At 38.3% G+C, this 16,439-nt stretch overlaps 6 protein-coding genes across 6 annotated transcripts; 3 read left to right on the top strand and 3 right to left on the bottom strand.

Moving 5' to 3' along the window:
- Nucleotides 1–265: 265 nt before the first annotated feature.
- On the top strand, nt 266–2,158 carry GRC3 (polynucleotide 5'-hydroxyl-kinase; the record flags this gene model as incomplete). The annotated part of the gene is made up of 1 exon (XM_033911855.1): nt 266–2,158. The coding sequence occupies one exon, from the start codon at nt 266–268 to the stop codon at nt 2,156–2,158; it is 1,893 nt and encodes a 630-aa protein (XP_033767746.1).
- Nucleotides 2,159–2,315: 157 nt separating this feature from the next.
- On the bottom strand, nt 2,316–4,829 carry RIX7 (putative AAA family ATPase RIX7; the record flags this gene model as incomplete). Its single annotated transcript, XM_033911856.1, has 1 exon — nt 2,316–4,829. One exon carries the CDS (start codon nt 4,827–4,829, stop codon nt 2,316–2,318), a length of 2,514 nt encoding a protein of 837 aa, XP_033767747.1.
- A 263-nt stretch (nt 4,830–5,092) lies between these two features.
- On the top strand, nt 5,093–5,788 carry IRC19 (Irc19p; the record flags this gene model as incomplete). The annotated part of the gene is made up of 1 exon (XM_033911857.1): nt 5,093–5,788. The coding sequence occupies one exon, from the start codon at nt 5,093–5,095 to the stop codon at nt 5,786–5,788; it is 696 nt and encodes a 231-aa protein (XP_033767748.1).
- A 159-nt stretch (nt 5,789–5,947) lies between these two features.
- Nucleotides 5,948–8,422, bottom strand: SPAR_L00280 (uncharacterized protein; the record flags this gene model as incomplete). Its single annotated transcript, XM_033911858.1, has 1 exon — nt 5,948–8,422. One exon carries the CDS (start codon nt 8,420–8,422, stop codon nt 5,948–5,950), a length of 2,475 nt encoding a protein of 824 aa, XP_033767749.1.
- Nucleotides 8,423–8,822: 400 nt separating this feature from the next.
- GPI13 (mannose-ethanolamine phosphotransferase GPI13) lies at nt 8,823–11,876 on the bottom strand (the record flags this gene model as incomplete). The annotated part of the gene is made up of 1 exon (XM_033911859.1): nt 8,823–11,876. The coding sequence occupies one exon, from the start codon at nt 11,874–11,876 to the stop codon at nt 8,823–8,825; it is 3,054 nt and encodes a 1,017-aa protein (XP_033767750.1).
- Nucleotides 11,877–13,118: 1,242 nt separating this feature from the next.
- FRA1 (aminopeptidase P) lies at nt 13,119–15,368 on the top strand (the record flags this gene model as incomplete). Its single annotated transcript, XM_033911860.1, has 1 exon — nt 13,119–15,368. The coding sequence occupies one exon, from the start codon at nt 13,119–13,121 to the stop codon at nt 15,366–15,368; it is 2,250 nt and encodes a 749-aa protein (XP_033767751.1).
- Nucleotides 15,369–16,439: the final 1,071 nt, after the last annotated feature.

The raw sequence follows: 16,439 nt of genomic DNA on the forward strand, positions 1-16,439 counted from the left end.
AGTTTGCTTCTCTCTAAAATAGCCCTTACGAAATTTTCAGCGCCGCTACCCGAAAAAGAATGAGATTTATCAACATGAAATTTATTCACGTCAAGTCATCGAGTGCTTTGGTAGTAAGGCCCAGATCGTATAAGAGAGTTGTTCTAATTCATGCTAGCCGTGTATATAGTATAGGTATACTTTTTTGAAACTTTCCAAATAAGATAATACTGCAGTTTAATTTGACAGAGAAAGAAGGTAATTACTGCAATCATATTCTACCATTATGGTGACAGATTCCAAACAAGATCTACCTCAATATACCAAGGATTCAGACTCAGACTCAGACTCTAGCAGTACTTTTAACGTGGGATCTCCGTCAATTCCGTCTTCAAAAAGTGCAACCGTGGTTCTCAATAGTGAAGAATATGAGGACGACGAGGTCGATGACTTGAACGGGCTGGATGCTGAATTGATCAATAATATATTGTATACAGGAGATGAAGATGAAACTATGTTTGTGAGACTGAAAGAAAAACAGAAGTTACATTTGTCTGGTGTTTTTCGTTTACAAGTAGTAAAAGGAGGTATTATCTACAACAATGTACACTATAATGCTTCGAGAGAAATTTTAACCTTCTGGCACCCATTATCTCAGTCCATACCTACCATAGATTTTTCGCACTTTGCAGGTTGGCAAGACACTATTTTTATGCCGAGAAACAATAGGTTTAAAATTGGAGATGACGAACTCAAATCATTCCCATGTGTTCTTCGCGTTTTCAATTCTAATCATACGGGCCTGTTAGAAGCAGGCCATTTATATCGCGATGTTAATTACCTATGGAAGCCTAAAGAACCTTATTTTCCATTAAACGCAGGTGCAACGTATCATTTGTTACATGAGTCAGATCGAATTCAATCTTTATCGGTGCCAGGATATTGGTCAACTCCTCTAGAAAAGTTATATTTGAGTCATAAGAATGCTGCGTATGATACAAGAGTCATGGTGATTGGTGGTAAAAACTCTGGTAAGTCTACGTTCTTGAGACTTTTATTAGAAAAATTTACGCAAGATATACGAGATTCTACTACGAGCCAGGAAGAATTAGTATATCTGGATTTAGATCCTGGTCAGCCTGAATACTCATTGCCTGATTCAGTATCTCTGAATAAGATCCTTTCTAGCCCTATTACCCTGGGACAACACCTTTGCCAAGGTTCGAATTTTCAAACCTTATTACAGTTCTACACTGGCTCCTCTTCTCCGCAAGACGAACCTACGTCATACCTAAATTGTGCCGATAAACTTATAGACTATTTGGAAGAACAGGCTTTCTTCGGGACGTCATTACTTAATTTACCTGGGTGGATAAAGGGATTCGGGATGCAAATTTTGAATCATATTATAAGAAAATACAAGCCCACTCACATGTTGTTCCTGGAAACAGCAAACTCAAAAAGACACTTGGATGAACTAACTATTCCGCAGAGTTTCTCCACATCACTACGAGACACATATGTACCTGAAGTTGTCCGTGTTCCGGCCCATAGTCTGAACCACGCCTTATCTACTAGGTTCCATGCATCACAACTTAGAACGTTCAAAATATTGGCATTGTTCCATAAAATGACTCAATTTGATTATGATTTTTCCCCTCTTTTAAAATCTGCACCTTTGCAAATTTCATATGGTGAAGGTAAAGACGGTATTCAAGGCATTCAATTCCCTATGGAATTTCAAAATCTGAATCCTCAAGATATTAGGTCTGCATTGGAAGGTACTGTAATTGCGATACATACATATTCTGGAGAACGCTTACTGGAGGTAAAAAATATGAATACCTTTCCCATCTTACAATCGTTCACTCCTTCTCCTAAGAATTTCATAACGCTGGGACTAATACACTCGATTGACACGTCCAAGCAAATAATGAACATTTATGTACCTCCTTGTCATACTCAACTTTTAGATAAACAGCCCGATGATGTTCAGTGGATAATAGTAAGAAATAAGACAGAAACACCTTTTTGTGATTTGCTTCCATCCCCCCGCACAATAACATGGGATGCTAGTATACAAATACCGTTTGCAACTTTTGAAAGAAGGAAAAAATTGGAGCATGTGTGGAAAGTCCGTAAGAATGTTTTGAGACGTGGGCAGTTCATGAAGAGATAGAAAGAAAATTTCACCGTACATTTGCTAATGGTAGCAGAGATAGAGGAGACACAAAAATCATGCATAGTTTTATATATATTTATTATGTACACTTATATTCCTTCAATATCTTAGTTATATTAACATCTGGGAACTTTATCAACAAAAATTTATATATTTATTGTTTTATTTCTTCCGCATCCTTCATCTCCTCCGTTAAACCCATTTTCTTATTTAATCTATCGTACTTCAGTCTATCTTTATCGCTCACAGAGGGTTTAATCTTCCTTAATGCATTTCGGAAGTCAGACATGGACACGATAATTTCTTCACCAGATACGCCTACCGATAAGTCTTCAAATTCCTTGTCTAAATCATTATCAAGGACGGATTGTATTTCTTCGCTCTGAAAAAATTTTCTTTTTAGAGCTAAGACTGAACTCTCCCTAACCAAAGCGGCCAAGTCAGCGCCTGAAAAGTTGTTACACTTTTCATTTCTAATAATTTCTTCAAAATCAACGTCACTACCCAGTGGTGTCCCGTGCGATTTGGTCAAAGTCTTGATAATATCTAGTTTCTCTTCCGTATTAGGCAACTCAATAAATAAAGTTTTATCCAACCTTCCGGGTCTTAGCATAGCAGGATCTATCATATCAGGCCTATTAGTGGCGCCAATCACAAAAATACCCCTCCTATCATTCAACCCATCTAATTCAGTTAACAAAGTGTTGACAACTCTTGAAGAAGATTCGGATAATGAAGTGTCTCTTCTTGGCACCAGAGCGTCCAGTTCATCAAAAAAGATAACACACGGTACAGACGCCCTTGCTCTAGTAAAAACTTGCCTGATGGATCTTTCTGATTCACCAACGTATTTGTTTAACAATTCGGGACCTTTGATTGATATGAAATTTGCACGAGATTCATTGGCAACGGCTTTAGCTAGTAAAGTTTTACCACAACCTGGTGGCCCCCACAACAAAACACCACCAGGGGCGCTAATCCCCACTTTTTCATAAAGCTCTGGTCTCTTGATAGGTTGAACAATAGCCATATTTAGTTCAAGCCTGACTCTTTGCAATGCACCCACATTTGCCCAAGTAACATCTGGAACTGTAGCAAACCCTTCTCTCTTTGCTGTTGGTTGAATTGTTGGTAAAGCTTTCAAAAAGTCTTCATACTTAATGGATAATAATGATAGCTGCTCTCCTGATAAAGGTTCGGGATAGTTACGGATAAACTGTTGGACTACGGATAGAGGTAACGGGTCGATCATGTTTGCAGTGTTCTTCAGGCTAGATTCATCTCCGTTAGCGGCTTCATCAATTTCCATCTTATCTTCTGAAGCGTACGCTGTTGCACTTGGTGTGGATCGTATGTCAGCATAGGTTTGAAAAATTCTTTTAATGGCACATGTACCGGCAGCAGTAACTAAGGCCTTTAAATCAGCGCCGACGAACCCAGGGGTCAATTTTGCCAACTTGGCAAAATCAATGGTACCATCAATTTTTAGGTTATCAGACATCTTCTTTAAAATATGTAACCTTGATACTTCGTTAGGAACATTTAGGCATATTTCTCTATCAAATCTACCTGCTCTTCTTAACGCTGCGTCCAAAGAGTCGGGTCTATTTGTGGCACCTATAATAATAACAGGTTTTCCATTTGTCTTTTCCATCGTTAGTTCATCCATTGAGGTCAATAATTGAGCAACTATTCTTCTCTCCATTTCTCTTTGAGCGCCACCATCACGTTTTGGTGTAATGGCATCTATTTCATCAAAGAAAACAAGACATGGTGCCAAGCTTTTCGCTTCATCAAACAAATCCCTAATCTTTTTTTCGCTTTCCCCAGACATACCACTGACAACCGAAGGTGCAGAAATAGATATGAACGGTACTTGTAATTCTCCAGCCAATGCATTAGCAATCGATGTCTTACCGCAACCAGGTGGACCGTGGAGCAAAACACCTCTAGGCGGTTCGACACCTGTGGATAAAAATATCTCCGGATGAAGAATGGGTAGACCTATAAGCTCCATAAGTTGCGCAACGACATCATCCATACCACCTAGGGATTTCAAAGACGAATTGGGTGGAGATCTATCTTCCTTGACTTTTTGACGTTTTACCTTACATGTACCTTCTTTGGATCTTTTTTTAGATTTTTTTACTTCTTCCGTCTTAGGGTCATCAGTATCTACTATAGGCTCCGAAGCAGATCCTGATTTGGACCACATGCTAGTTATGCGTTTATTCATCTCATTTGTGTCTTGGTCAATCATCATGTTTTTCTTAGCTATTTCTTCTTCTAAACTTGCTTTATCTTCCTCTTCCTTGTTGTATCCTGGGTAAGACCCAAATTCTTCCAACTCTGATTCAATAACGTCTTTCAGCATACGTTCAATTGTCTTTTGTAAGACAACTTTCTTAACTCTTTGGAGCGATAAATCTTTAGTTAAACAAAAAGTAAAAATTTCGCCTGCTGTTAAATCTTTAGCGAAAAACATCGATTCAAATACATCCTCATCTTCTTTGCCCTCGTTGCTTTCGCTATCTTCTCCTTGAGGTTCCTGTCTCAGGGATCTTTTTCTGTCCAAAGTTTTTTCCTCCAGGAGACGATAGATTAGATCAACGATCTTGTTATCTAGTGAACTCGTTAATGAGTTCTTTTTAGACTTTACTTTAACCATTGTTCCAGCCTTCCCACCATGCGATTATTATGGGCCCTAGTGATCTTCTATTCACGCTATCTCATTGATTATTCAGATATCGGTTGATAATCATTGTTCAACTTTCCAAAATATGCGATGAGCTGAATGAAAAATTTTGGAAATAGCAGTCACTCACGACGAACATCGAAGTTTGCCATGACAACCATATATGGAGCAAGCTTATGAGAATAGCCTCCAGCATCATATTTATGGCTGTTAACAGCAGATAAGTGGATAACACAATGGGTAAGCCATCTGTTACAATAACGACAGCAAAAGCAATTATAACGTCAGAATATACTCTTATTAAATCGCATTCTAAATACAAACTTCCTGCAACTTTTGAAAAGCTCGATGCAGACTTACCTGAGAGAAGGAGCACAGTCGTTAAGCTATTTTACCGCCGATTTATGAGACTGAAGCCTTTCGTATCGAATGTAAAAATGGTTAAAGAGACTTATGGGGATTATCTTCGATATAAGTTTATTAAAGAAAACTACGAACTTAAACGGTACCTGGTATTCAATCCTGATGCCTTGAGGTCAAAAACCAAGCTTGAGCTTCTGAGCAACACAAAATGTAGTGACAAGGTGCTTCCCGTGACTGAGATGCAAAGAACCTTGGAATTTGTTCTGAAAGGCTGTTCATACTTGCCCGAGACAAAAGTACAAAAGTGGGACATTGCAAGAGACAACACATATTGCAGGCAAATTTTAAAGAATCTCCTAACTACGCAATATGAAAAGTATAGATCAATTTTGCAGAGAGGAATAGGCCATGATGAGCTTGATGTCAAATTCTCTCATTTGAAAACCACCTCTAGTCCGCTAACTAAACTAAATAAAAGCGACAAGAAAAAGATTCCGCTTTTCAAAGTATTTAGTGACTTCGATACAACATTGATATATCTCAACGAGACATTGGGTACAAGGTTATAAAGGTAAGTATCGTAATAAAAGCGGGACGTTTTAGTATGTATGGTAAATATCAATCAAATAATGTAAACAGATGCGGATACGCCTAATGCCATTTTTCTGTTGTATGCATACCCATCGAAAAAATTGCATAAACGTAACAATACCACTACTTTTTTCTTCTCATTTTCTGCCATTTTGGTATTTATGCCTATGGTTGGTTTGGATTTGGTTAGAGTTGGCATAATTATAATCGTACTCATATCCATATCCGTATCCATATCCATATCCGTTGTAGTAAGTGTTTGGAACGTATCCTTTAATGGCTTGAGCTCCTCCTACCGTCCCAACAGGCATTTTGTGGCGTTGCGATGAAACTCCTGATGAGTTATTGTTATCGATGGTTGTACGACTTTTGGTATTATATATTGATTTAAAACGGCCATTAGCATTGTTATTGTTGGTGTTAGCCTTATTGGTAGCAGATCCTAGAACAAATTTTTTAATCAGCTTTTTGAATATTATTTTCGTCTTTTGTGTTCCCAAATAATCAGACAACAATTCAATTGCTTTTGATAGAGTGTTCTCATTGGTATCCTTTTCAAAAGTAAAGGTAATAAGGTCTTTCTCGAAGGTTACAACTATATTCAAAATTTGCAAAAATGGAACAACAATTAAATTATAAAATTCGTATTCCTTATGAGGATCTATCTCTTGATCTATCTTGAACTCATATTCATAACCGAAGGCACCATTAACCAATTCACTAGCGGCTCTTGGCGTATTCTCGTCATTACCTTGTATACTCAATTGCGACATTCCTCCCAAGGGCTCTTTTAACGGTATCATTATGTAAACATTCTCATTCTTTTCAATTTGTCCTATGATATTCTTTTGGCCATTGACATGCAAGATATGTCTATATTGTCCATTAGAAAATTTAATGAGCGTCTTCGATTGTAAATTATCATATTCTTGAACAATTTGTTTCAAATCCTTCTTCGCTAGACATATATTAGCTTTGTTTTTCCTGGGACACCTGATTATTACATTGTCATACCTGATCATAGAAATCTTATTTTGTGGAAGATTGAAACTATTGGAAAACTGAATAAAGACGTTGTGCTTTCTCATTGTGGCTTGAATTAAGGAACCACCAGTACCTATAATTGGTCTGTGGCAAACTTCTGGAATGAAGAATGATTCTTCGGCAGGAAATTCATTTATTACATTTTTAAACGATTCTTTGAAATCAGAGAAAGAATCACTAACCAAATTCAGATAAAGATTATCATCCTCTTCTTCCATTTCCAACTGAATCAAACAAGGAGATAGTTCCATTATACGTGTTAATTTACCGTTTTTTTTGCCTGATATAAAGTCTTCAAAGTCTGGATGTATCTCAAAAATGGCTTTTATCTGTCTTAAGTTTGGATTAATTACTTGGTTTGAGCCCGTAATAAAATCAGATAGGTAGTGCAATATGGACGTATCAGAAGCCTCATCCGTAGAGAATTGGTTACCGACTACAATTAATTGGCTAAATGAATCTTTTTTGGGAGTGATTAATACAATTTGGTTTTCAGTGTCCCCGAAAAGGCTCTCGATTATTAACTCCGGAGACATTTCGCAGTTTTCATTAAGTGAAATTTGCACTTCTACAATCTCATGTAACACTTGAATAGTGAAATTTTTAATGACCATTTCCAATAGATTCGTCGAAATCGATTGAAATTCAATGTATTCATCGGTAACCCTAATGAGCGATTGGTATTTCAAAATTAATTGGTTTACCTTTTGTTGATAGTATTTTTGTATGAACAGTAGTTTTCCTGGGGTGATATTGGTCAATCGACGATAAAAAAAACTCTTTGAATCTAGGTCTATGGACTCATATAGTGTTTTCTTAGCTAGTAAACTTAATGAATGGACAGCACTTGAGAAAAAAATTTGTGGATTTGCCTTGAAGTTCCTAGACAGCGTTAAAAGGGAAGGTGCGTAAATGTTGGTTTTGAAAGCTCTGGATATATTTTTGAAGTTTTCCATATCTACACCCATATATAAGGGGAGCACAGAGTATGAATTCAATTCCATAGGTTCGACAATGTAGTGTTGTGGAGGTAAAGTCATACCGTTCTTCTTTATTAAATCTACAAATGCCAATAACTGGGGTTCGCATTCCATTAAATTAGACCGAAATCCTAGTGCATGCAAGTAAATACATAGTTCATTGTCCTCGCTAGTTGGCTCTGCTGTGAAGTAAGCTGGTTCTTTGGTAATGGTTAGTTCCAAATCGAATTTTTCACTTAAGTCTAATAGTATACGTTTCATCCTTTCCAATTCAACCGTTATATCATTTGCGTGCATAGGTAAGGGCAGAGAAATTCCCCAGATGGTATCGAGTTCCATATCATTCGCGGTAGCTTTTATCGAGATCATGTCATCTCTAATGAATGAAGCATTTAGATTGACCCATGATGGATCCATGCGGCAGATTACTTTTGTGTTTATAATTTCTTCGGAGCTTCCCCTTTTTTGAAGAAATTGAATCAAAAATGGTGCTTCTATGGGCTTCCATAATCTGTTTGTCGTATACAAATGTGGAACTTGTAAAAAAGCAGTTGTGATCACTGTACTGTAAATTCTTAAGTTATCCATGTCTTAATCGTATTTTTACTGCAGTCTTCCTTTATGAACGATTGTGCAGATTTAATCTCTGTAGCCTTTTGAACAGCGCTTCAAAAGTTTTAAGCCATCAAGAGGTCAGTTATGTAAACAATGACTTTTTATTGCTTTTAATTTGTTTTTGTTTTTCACCTTTGTGGAAAAAGAAGCATTTACAAGCGAAAAGGGAAATCTTGGAGAAAAATATAATATAAAAATTACAAGAAAATGATGGGAAAATGCACGACACTAAAAGAATAAAGCTGTCGAAAAGGGATGTTTTTGCTTTTGGGCTTTTGCAATATCAGAAAGTATGACTTGTTTGTATCAAAGTTACACGTAGATATATATATATAGTATATTTGTGAGTAGAGAGTAAAAAGTGAGAGATTCGTCATTTCCAAAAAATGTCATTGATATGCTTAATCAATCTCCCACTAGCAAATGCAATGGTACCAAAAGTGACCACCACTTGAGTGACTATTAAACTTAAAGAGGCAAAGATAAATCTTGGGCAAAAGATTTTCCAAACCATCAAATGCCTACGGAAGTGGGTGACCCAAATAAAGGAACTTAAACATAGAATAGTGTTGTAAGTGAGTAATATACCGCAGTTTGAAACGATTCTTCCTAAAAGTGTCTGTGGCTTCAAGACATCTGGAGGCTGTGACCACAGTGTCAGTAATGCTACAGATAAGGAGACGAGGATATGAGGCCCAAATGTGTTTAGGATGATCGCTATATGAGTGAAAGGGAACGTTATTTTTTCAGACAGTAAAAACCCAATATCCCATTGCACCGATGGAATTGTGGCTTGATGACCCGTGGTGAAAAAGTGTTGGTAAGATAAGAGTCCCAGTGCAATTGGGCCAATTATGTTTTCCTTTAATTTTAAGAGATCAATGATTTCTAAAATTGATAGCAGTTGGTTACACATGAGGAAGTATGACAATTGAGCTAGGGGTTTATTGAATAGCAAGATACTCATTAGAACGTTTATGACTAAAAGGAAAAACTCTGAACCATAAATATTAGTATAGCCCAAAATCGTTGCTTCATGAGACTTGACATCGGTATTGTGGATGTTCAATTTAATACAAAGTGGTCCCATTAGCCAGCCAACATTGGAAGCGATCAATGAGAATCCGGCGATGATTCTAGCCAACGTAAATTTGAAAATAGTGACGTCCCTTAAAAATGGTATTGCTATTACCGCACTGTTATTTTCTAATGAAGTCAATGACCAATAAACGAAATTCAAACCAAGGATGCCCTTCAGGAAAACGTTTATCCAAATTGGTGCTGCAGCTTGGTAAGACGACGTTAGATTGTAATAACCTGTGATGCATGCAGGTAGTATGAAAATCATTAGGAAACAGAGACCTAAAACCCACCACGCGGAATTATTTTGATTATTAAATGTTGGAATGCAATATTCACCTTGTTCCTCTCTACAAATGGTAATCATAGAAGCTAACCTGGTAAAAATGATTAAGACTGCGGAATGGTAACCACCTAATAATCTTGCAAATCTTGTTAATGGTAAGTAATTTGAATTCGCCGTCGAAGAGTTCACCCCTGAAGTGGTTCCTTCCTTTTCACTGATAGTTGCGGTTAATAATGCGGTGGTGGATTGCCTTTTTGGTAGGAAGACGAATTCATACAACGTCAACATACCAAAAGTAGATAGAAGGAAGGCCACAATTCTATCTTCCCAAATAGTAAATGAATTGGAAGTGAAAAGCAAAGCATGTATAACCATAAACATAACAGCAATTCTTGACCAATAATCAGCTAATGTCTCACCTAGTCTCATAAAAATCCAAATAAAGTTGTACCTATCAAAAATTGTGATATAACAACCAATAATGATGCCAATAGCAGTTGCTAACAGGGTACCCCAGAATTGATCTACAAAACTTGGTTGTTGGTAAACGTAGAAGATGCCATGGAAACATAAGTTTGTAACTAAGACCATTATGATAATTCCCGGGACAAATTCAGGAACCATTTGATTCACGACAATGGAGGGAATTAACTTCGTAATGGATATCAACAGGATCAATGAGGCAGTCAGCAAGATTATACCGGTGGCAATGGAATAATAATCGAATTTGGCCCATAATTCCTCACAGGTCTGTAAAAAGACCTTCTGGTATTCATGACCTAGTTCAACAAATTTTCCAGGATTGCTTGTTGGGGGAGTGTTCGATATATTTTCCGCTAACGGCTCCAATATTTCGTCATTACCGTGGTGGATCTGCATCGTGTCCTTATATAGTCGTAATTGGCTTATCGCTGAGTTGACAAATTGAGACCATTCTCTATCGTTTCTTGCTATCTCGTCAATCGGCCATCCTAGATTATTAAATGGGACAGGTTGCCCCAGCAATAAAGACAAACTAGACACCAAATCAATTTGTCTCACTGAACGGTAATCGTGTCCCAAATTATTAATGTTATAATTCGAAGCATCTTTAAGCCTCCACATGTCTGGCTTCTTTGAATAAAGAAATAAAGTGCTTTCCAGCTCATCGATGGAGTCGCCACCGTGATTCCCTGTATGATCCATCCCATGATCACCCAAAATAACCAATAAGGTATCGTCATCGATCGATTTTAGTATCCAATCGATAAATTGATCTACTTGAATTTGTTTTTCCCTCATAGTAAAATGATCGGGACCATACTTGTGGCCCACATGGTCAATACCTAACATGTGTCCAATCATTACATCCCATTCCTTGTCCTGTTGTAAATGATCATGGAAGTAATCCATGACACCATTATCAACAGTGTCTAAATCCCATACATTAAGAGATTCTAATGGGAAACTATCATTGGAAAGGAACGGATGGAATAGGGCCATCCATGTATCATCTCCTGCAAACTTGACAGTCTTATTTGCCAAATGGAGCTGTTTGAGCAAATTATCTTCTTCGATTACTGTTCCATCAAAGTTAGAACCTGCATCAATGAAAGTCGGTAAGGAACCTGTTGTGAGACCCTTAAGTCTTTGTAAAGTGGTGGTTGGCGGGTCCGCAATGAATTTTAACAATAAAGAAGATGCATCCTCATGGTTTGCAAAAGAATCATACAATGATAGGATATTATTGTGGTAGTTCAAGTTGTGGTTTGAATTGGATTCGTTTACAGGAATGGCAAAATCAAATCTCAAAGCGTCAATAACCAATACCACCGCCTTGTTGAACCTAGGAGGCAAGTTACTTGTCTCATTTTGTGAGGAAATGTTATCAAGAACATGCCTTGACAGCAAGAACCCCCGAGTGAAAAAGGCTATTGATATGAACTGTAAGATTGCAATAAAGATCAATAGAATAATATAAAATTTATGATTTTTCTGAAATTTCTTTATTCGCGATTTGTATATTATTTTTTCATCATTGGAAGATGAAAGTATCGACTTTTTAATTGTCTTTTCATCCATATTATGGGAGCTTCTTTTCCTTTTACTTTATTGAGTTTTCCCCCGTTCTTTGATGATTTGGCGTTGCCCTTAAAACATCTGCTACTATTCCTAAATTTGATCCTACGCATTTATTTGTTGTTTTTTTCCGGTGGGCGACCAAATGTTTTAGTGGAAAAAAGAAAGTACTTTGCTGGTCATCGCGCTTGCATAATGTGCGCGATTACCCTGTAATAGAAGCAAAGGATAGAATGACAACAGCTTCACAGAACTTTCCTGTAGTACCAAGAACTCCAACAACAAAGGGGGTTGAAAGCATATGTCGTAGGCTGGCTCATTTTTTCTTGAATCTGAGGTCACAGCAAAGAAAACTCTCTGAAATGTCTTTTCTTCTTTAAATGGATTGTAGAAAACCCGCGTTGGAGTAACATCATATTTATGATAGTAAGAATACGAGCCACAGGCAGATGAACACGTTTCCCCAATTTTCTCAAATAAAAAAAATATGATATGCGTCTAGAGATTTTTCAGTGACCTAATATGCAGAACTTTGTTTAAACAATAAATACCTCAAACCTATCTTGATGCATCGGCGGCTAAATAAAACTGTTCTGCATGTAAAAAAGGACTCTCAACCCAATAGGTGTAACACCAGCTAAGAGAAATGCCCACTGGTACGGTGAGCTTCTGCTTATGCCTCAAACCGTTTTTGAAACCCCTCTTCTCAAAAATGTCAATAGGTGGTCAAAGGTTATCTGCCACGAAACACTGTTGAGCCGCGTACTTGTCAACCTTCATGACTAACAACAAGGCCATCTAGATGCGTTTGTAGCCTTCACAAAGAGTAAGCGTATAATTCTTTTTACTTTTTAAAGAACGGTTAAAATCTTCAAATATGGTAGAGGAACCATCCTTATGAGTATGAGTGTTATCTTTTAGCCGCCAGAGCATAGCTTATTTTGTTCTGATTTAATGATTTATGGATTACCCGTTCACGATCCCGGGTCACCCCTGAAAATCGCACCCCATTTTGCCGAATTTTCTTCTACGTTTTCTTTTTTCAGAAATTCTTCGATTGAGGGATGGAACAAGAAGAAAGCGACATACAAAAACTGAGTCAGTTTAGTCTTAGTAGGTGCAGTATTTACAAATACAGGAAAGGCAAGAAGCACTGGCGAAAAGACTGCATAGCTAAAAAAAAAACAATAAAAAAAACGGAGATCTCAATAGAGCGAGACCAATAATTACATATACATTCTTCATATGACTTCGAAACCATCCACCAGTGACGGCAGGGCTCACTCGATTTCCCATGTATCTGGCATGCGAATGAGAACAACATCGACGCCACACAGTCCCAGGCCGTTCAGACCATGTGCAGATTGTACATGTTCTCCAGGTTTACTATCTAGGCAGGGTCGTAGAGCCTCTCTGTTTCTGAGACAGCTGGAAAATTCAAGGAGGTCGTCCAGCATGCTTATCAATGAATTGAAGGGTGCTGGCGGAGGCAGCAGTGCTGGAAACGGGTCGGTTTACTCATGTGACTCTCTATGCGCTGTTAATAGGGAAGTGAACACTACTGATAGATTGTTGAAGTTGCGCCAAGAAATGAAGAAACACGATTTGTGTTGTTATATTGTACCCAGTTGCGATGAACATCAGTCGGAATATGTATCATTACGAGATCAAAGGCGCGCCTTCATTTCAGGGTTTTCTGGATCAGCTGGTGTGGCCTGTATCACCAGAGATTTGTTAAATTTCAACGATGATCATCCCGATGGGAAGTCCATTTTGAGTACCGATGGTAGATATTTCAACCAAGCTAGGCAAGAACTGGATTATAATTGGACGCTTTTGAGACAAAACGAAGACCCGATCACTTGGCAAGAATGGTGTGTCAGAGAAGCATTGGAGATGGCCAAGGGACTTGGCAACAAAGAGGGAATGGTATTGAAGATAGGTATTGACCCAAAGCTTATCACTTTCAACGATTATGTTTCATTTAGTAAAATGATTGACACTAAATATGACGCAAAGGGTAAAGTGAAGCTTGTCCCCGTGGAGGAAAATTTAGTTGATAGTATATGGCCTGATTTTGAAACTCTACCGGAAAGGCCTTGTAACGACTTATTATTGTTAAAATACGAGTTCCACGGTGAAGAGTTCAAAGACAAGAAAGAAAAGTTACTGTCAAAGCTAAATAATAATTCTTCCTCTGCAACAACCGGTACTAATACTTTTATAATCGTTGCGTTGGATGAAATTTGTTGGTTGTTAAACTTGCGTGGATCCGATATCGATTATAATCCAGTTTTTTTCTCCTACTTGGCCATTAACAAAGACGAGACTATTCTTTTCTCCAATAACCCCTTCAATGATGACATATCGGAATATTTCAAGGTAAACGGTATTGAAGTCAGGCCTTACGAACAGATATGGCAACATTTAACGAAGGTCACTGCACAGGCCTCTTCTGCGGGACACAAATTTTCGATTCCTGATGGCGCATCATGGCAAATGGTTCGTTGTTTGAACACCCCAGGCGATGCTAATGGTGTAGTGTACAAAAAGATGATTGCACAAAACTATGTAATGATTCATTCACCCATCGATGTTTTGAAATCTATCAAGAATGACATCGAGATAAAAAATGCACACAAGGCACAGGTCAAAGACGCAGTATGTCTAGTGCAGTATTTTGCATGGTTGGAGCAACAGCTAGTGGGGCGCGAAGCATTGATAGATGAATATCGTGCTGCGGAAAAATTAACCGAGATTAGGAAAACCCAAAGGAACTTTATGGGGAATTCGTTTGAAACAATATCCTCCACCGGTAGTAATGCCGCCATAATACATTATTCACCCCCCGTGGAGAACTCATCGATGATCGATCCTACCAAGATATATCTTTGTGACTCCGGTTCGCAGTTCTTGGAGGGTACAACTGATATAACAAGAACCATTCACTTAACAAAACCAACAAAGGAAGAGATGGATAACTACACACTGGTGCTCAAAGGTGGGCTAGCCCTTGAAAGGTTGGTTTTCCCCGAAAACACACCCGGATTCAATATCGACGCCATCGCTAGGCAGTTCTTATGGTCCCGCGGCTTAGACTACAAACACGGCACGGGTCATGGTATCGGTTCCTTCTTAAACGTTCACGAGGGACCCATGGGTGTCGGCTTTAGGCCACATTTGATGAATTTCCCCTTAAGAGCGGGTAACATAATAAGCAACGAACCAGGCTATTATAAGGACGGTGAGTACGGTATCAGAATTGAAAGTGACATGTTGATCAAGAAAGCAACTGAGAGGGGTAACTTTTTGAAATTCGAAAACATAACAGTGGTGCCATATTGCAGGAAGCTGATTAACACTAAGTTACTAAACGAAGAAGAAAAAACACAAATTAATGAGTACCACGCAAGGGTGTGGAGGACAGTGGTGCATTTCCTGCAGCCTCAAAGTATCTCATACAAGTGGCTGAAAAGAGAAACAAGCCCATTATGAATTCGAGGCGAGCGAGGCGCAATACAGTGAATGTTAGTATTTACTCTAAATAGTTTGTTTTCTTTTTATTTAATTCGAGTGATAACAATAACAACAGTAATGACTAAAAGGTGAAAAATGAAAACATGGCCTTCATTTTTTATACGGCCGGGGAGGGGTACACTTAACCCCGAGCGGTTTTAGTGCCAAAAAAGCTAATCTTCGTAGGCGAATTTAAACGACCATGCATGTACAGCCCCCTAGTGATTTATGCTGATGCCTCATCAAGAAATATTTTCATCCAGGGTCCTGTCCGGTGAACCTTTTAGCAGGAACTAAAAAAATCAATCTTAAAACCAGGCACAAATATCAATAGTGCCAAGCTTGGACTATTTAGCCAATGTATAAGTAAGGAGTCTGATTTGGTATTTTTTCTCCGGCCAGTATTTTCAGCGTAGGGTGAAGTATTTCGTAGAACCGACAATTCCTCATCATCACGGCCCGGCTACACCGGATTGTTAGCTTCCGCCAGGTTTCGTTCCGTTTTGGTTCCATGGAATACGAAGCGGACTTTCCGTGGACCGAAATGGACCGAAGGAGAAGCGGATACGGAAGACGGAAACGGATGCGGGTGCGGATGCGGAAGGAAAGGAAACCCTTCCGTCTCTGTCGCTATGAAACCGCCTCACAGTAGAGCCATTCCAGATTTTCCGTCCGTCGGTTCACAGAAATCTTCGTATCGGGGGTTTTACTTTAAAAGGAAACACTCGTAGGAATTCCTTAAAGAAAAAGGAAGAAAAATTTAACGTTAAACATTGTCATTTTTTTTTTTTTTTTATGTGTGCAGAGCATAGTATCTAGTAGTGCGTTCTATATATAAAGGGTACCTTATTTGATCTTGATGTTTCTTTCTGTTCGTGTGCTCTGAGTCAGCAGTTTTCGAAAAGTAATCTTGGTCCCTAGAAGAGAAAAAGTCCAATAATCTGAAATTGGTTCTTCGCACCCTTGCAACGAGGTCATATAATAAATATTGGTAACTCTTTATTTTCCGGATCTTTTATCAGTCACGTGTTTTCCTAATCGAAGAAGAAA

Source organism: Saccharomyces paradoxus, assembly GCF_002079055.1.
Source record: "Saccharomyces paradoxus strain CBS432 chromosome XII sequence".
In the NCBI taxonomy this organism is placed as follows: Eukaryota; Fungi; Ascomycota; class Saccharomycetes; order Saccharomycetales; family Saccharomycetaceae; genus Saccharomyces; species Saccharomyces paradoxus.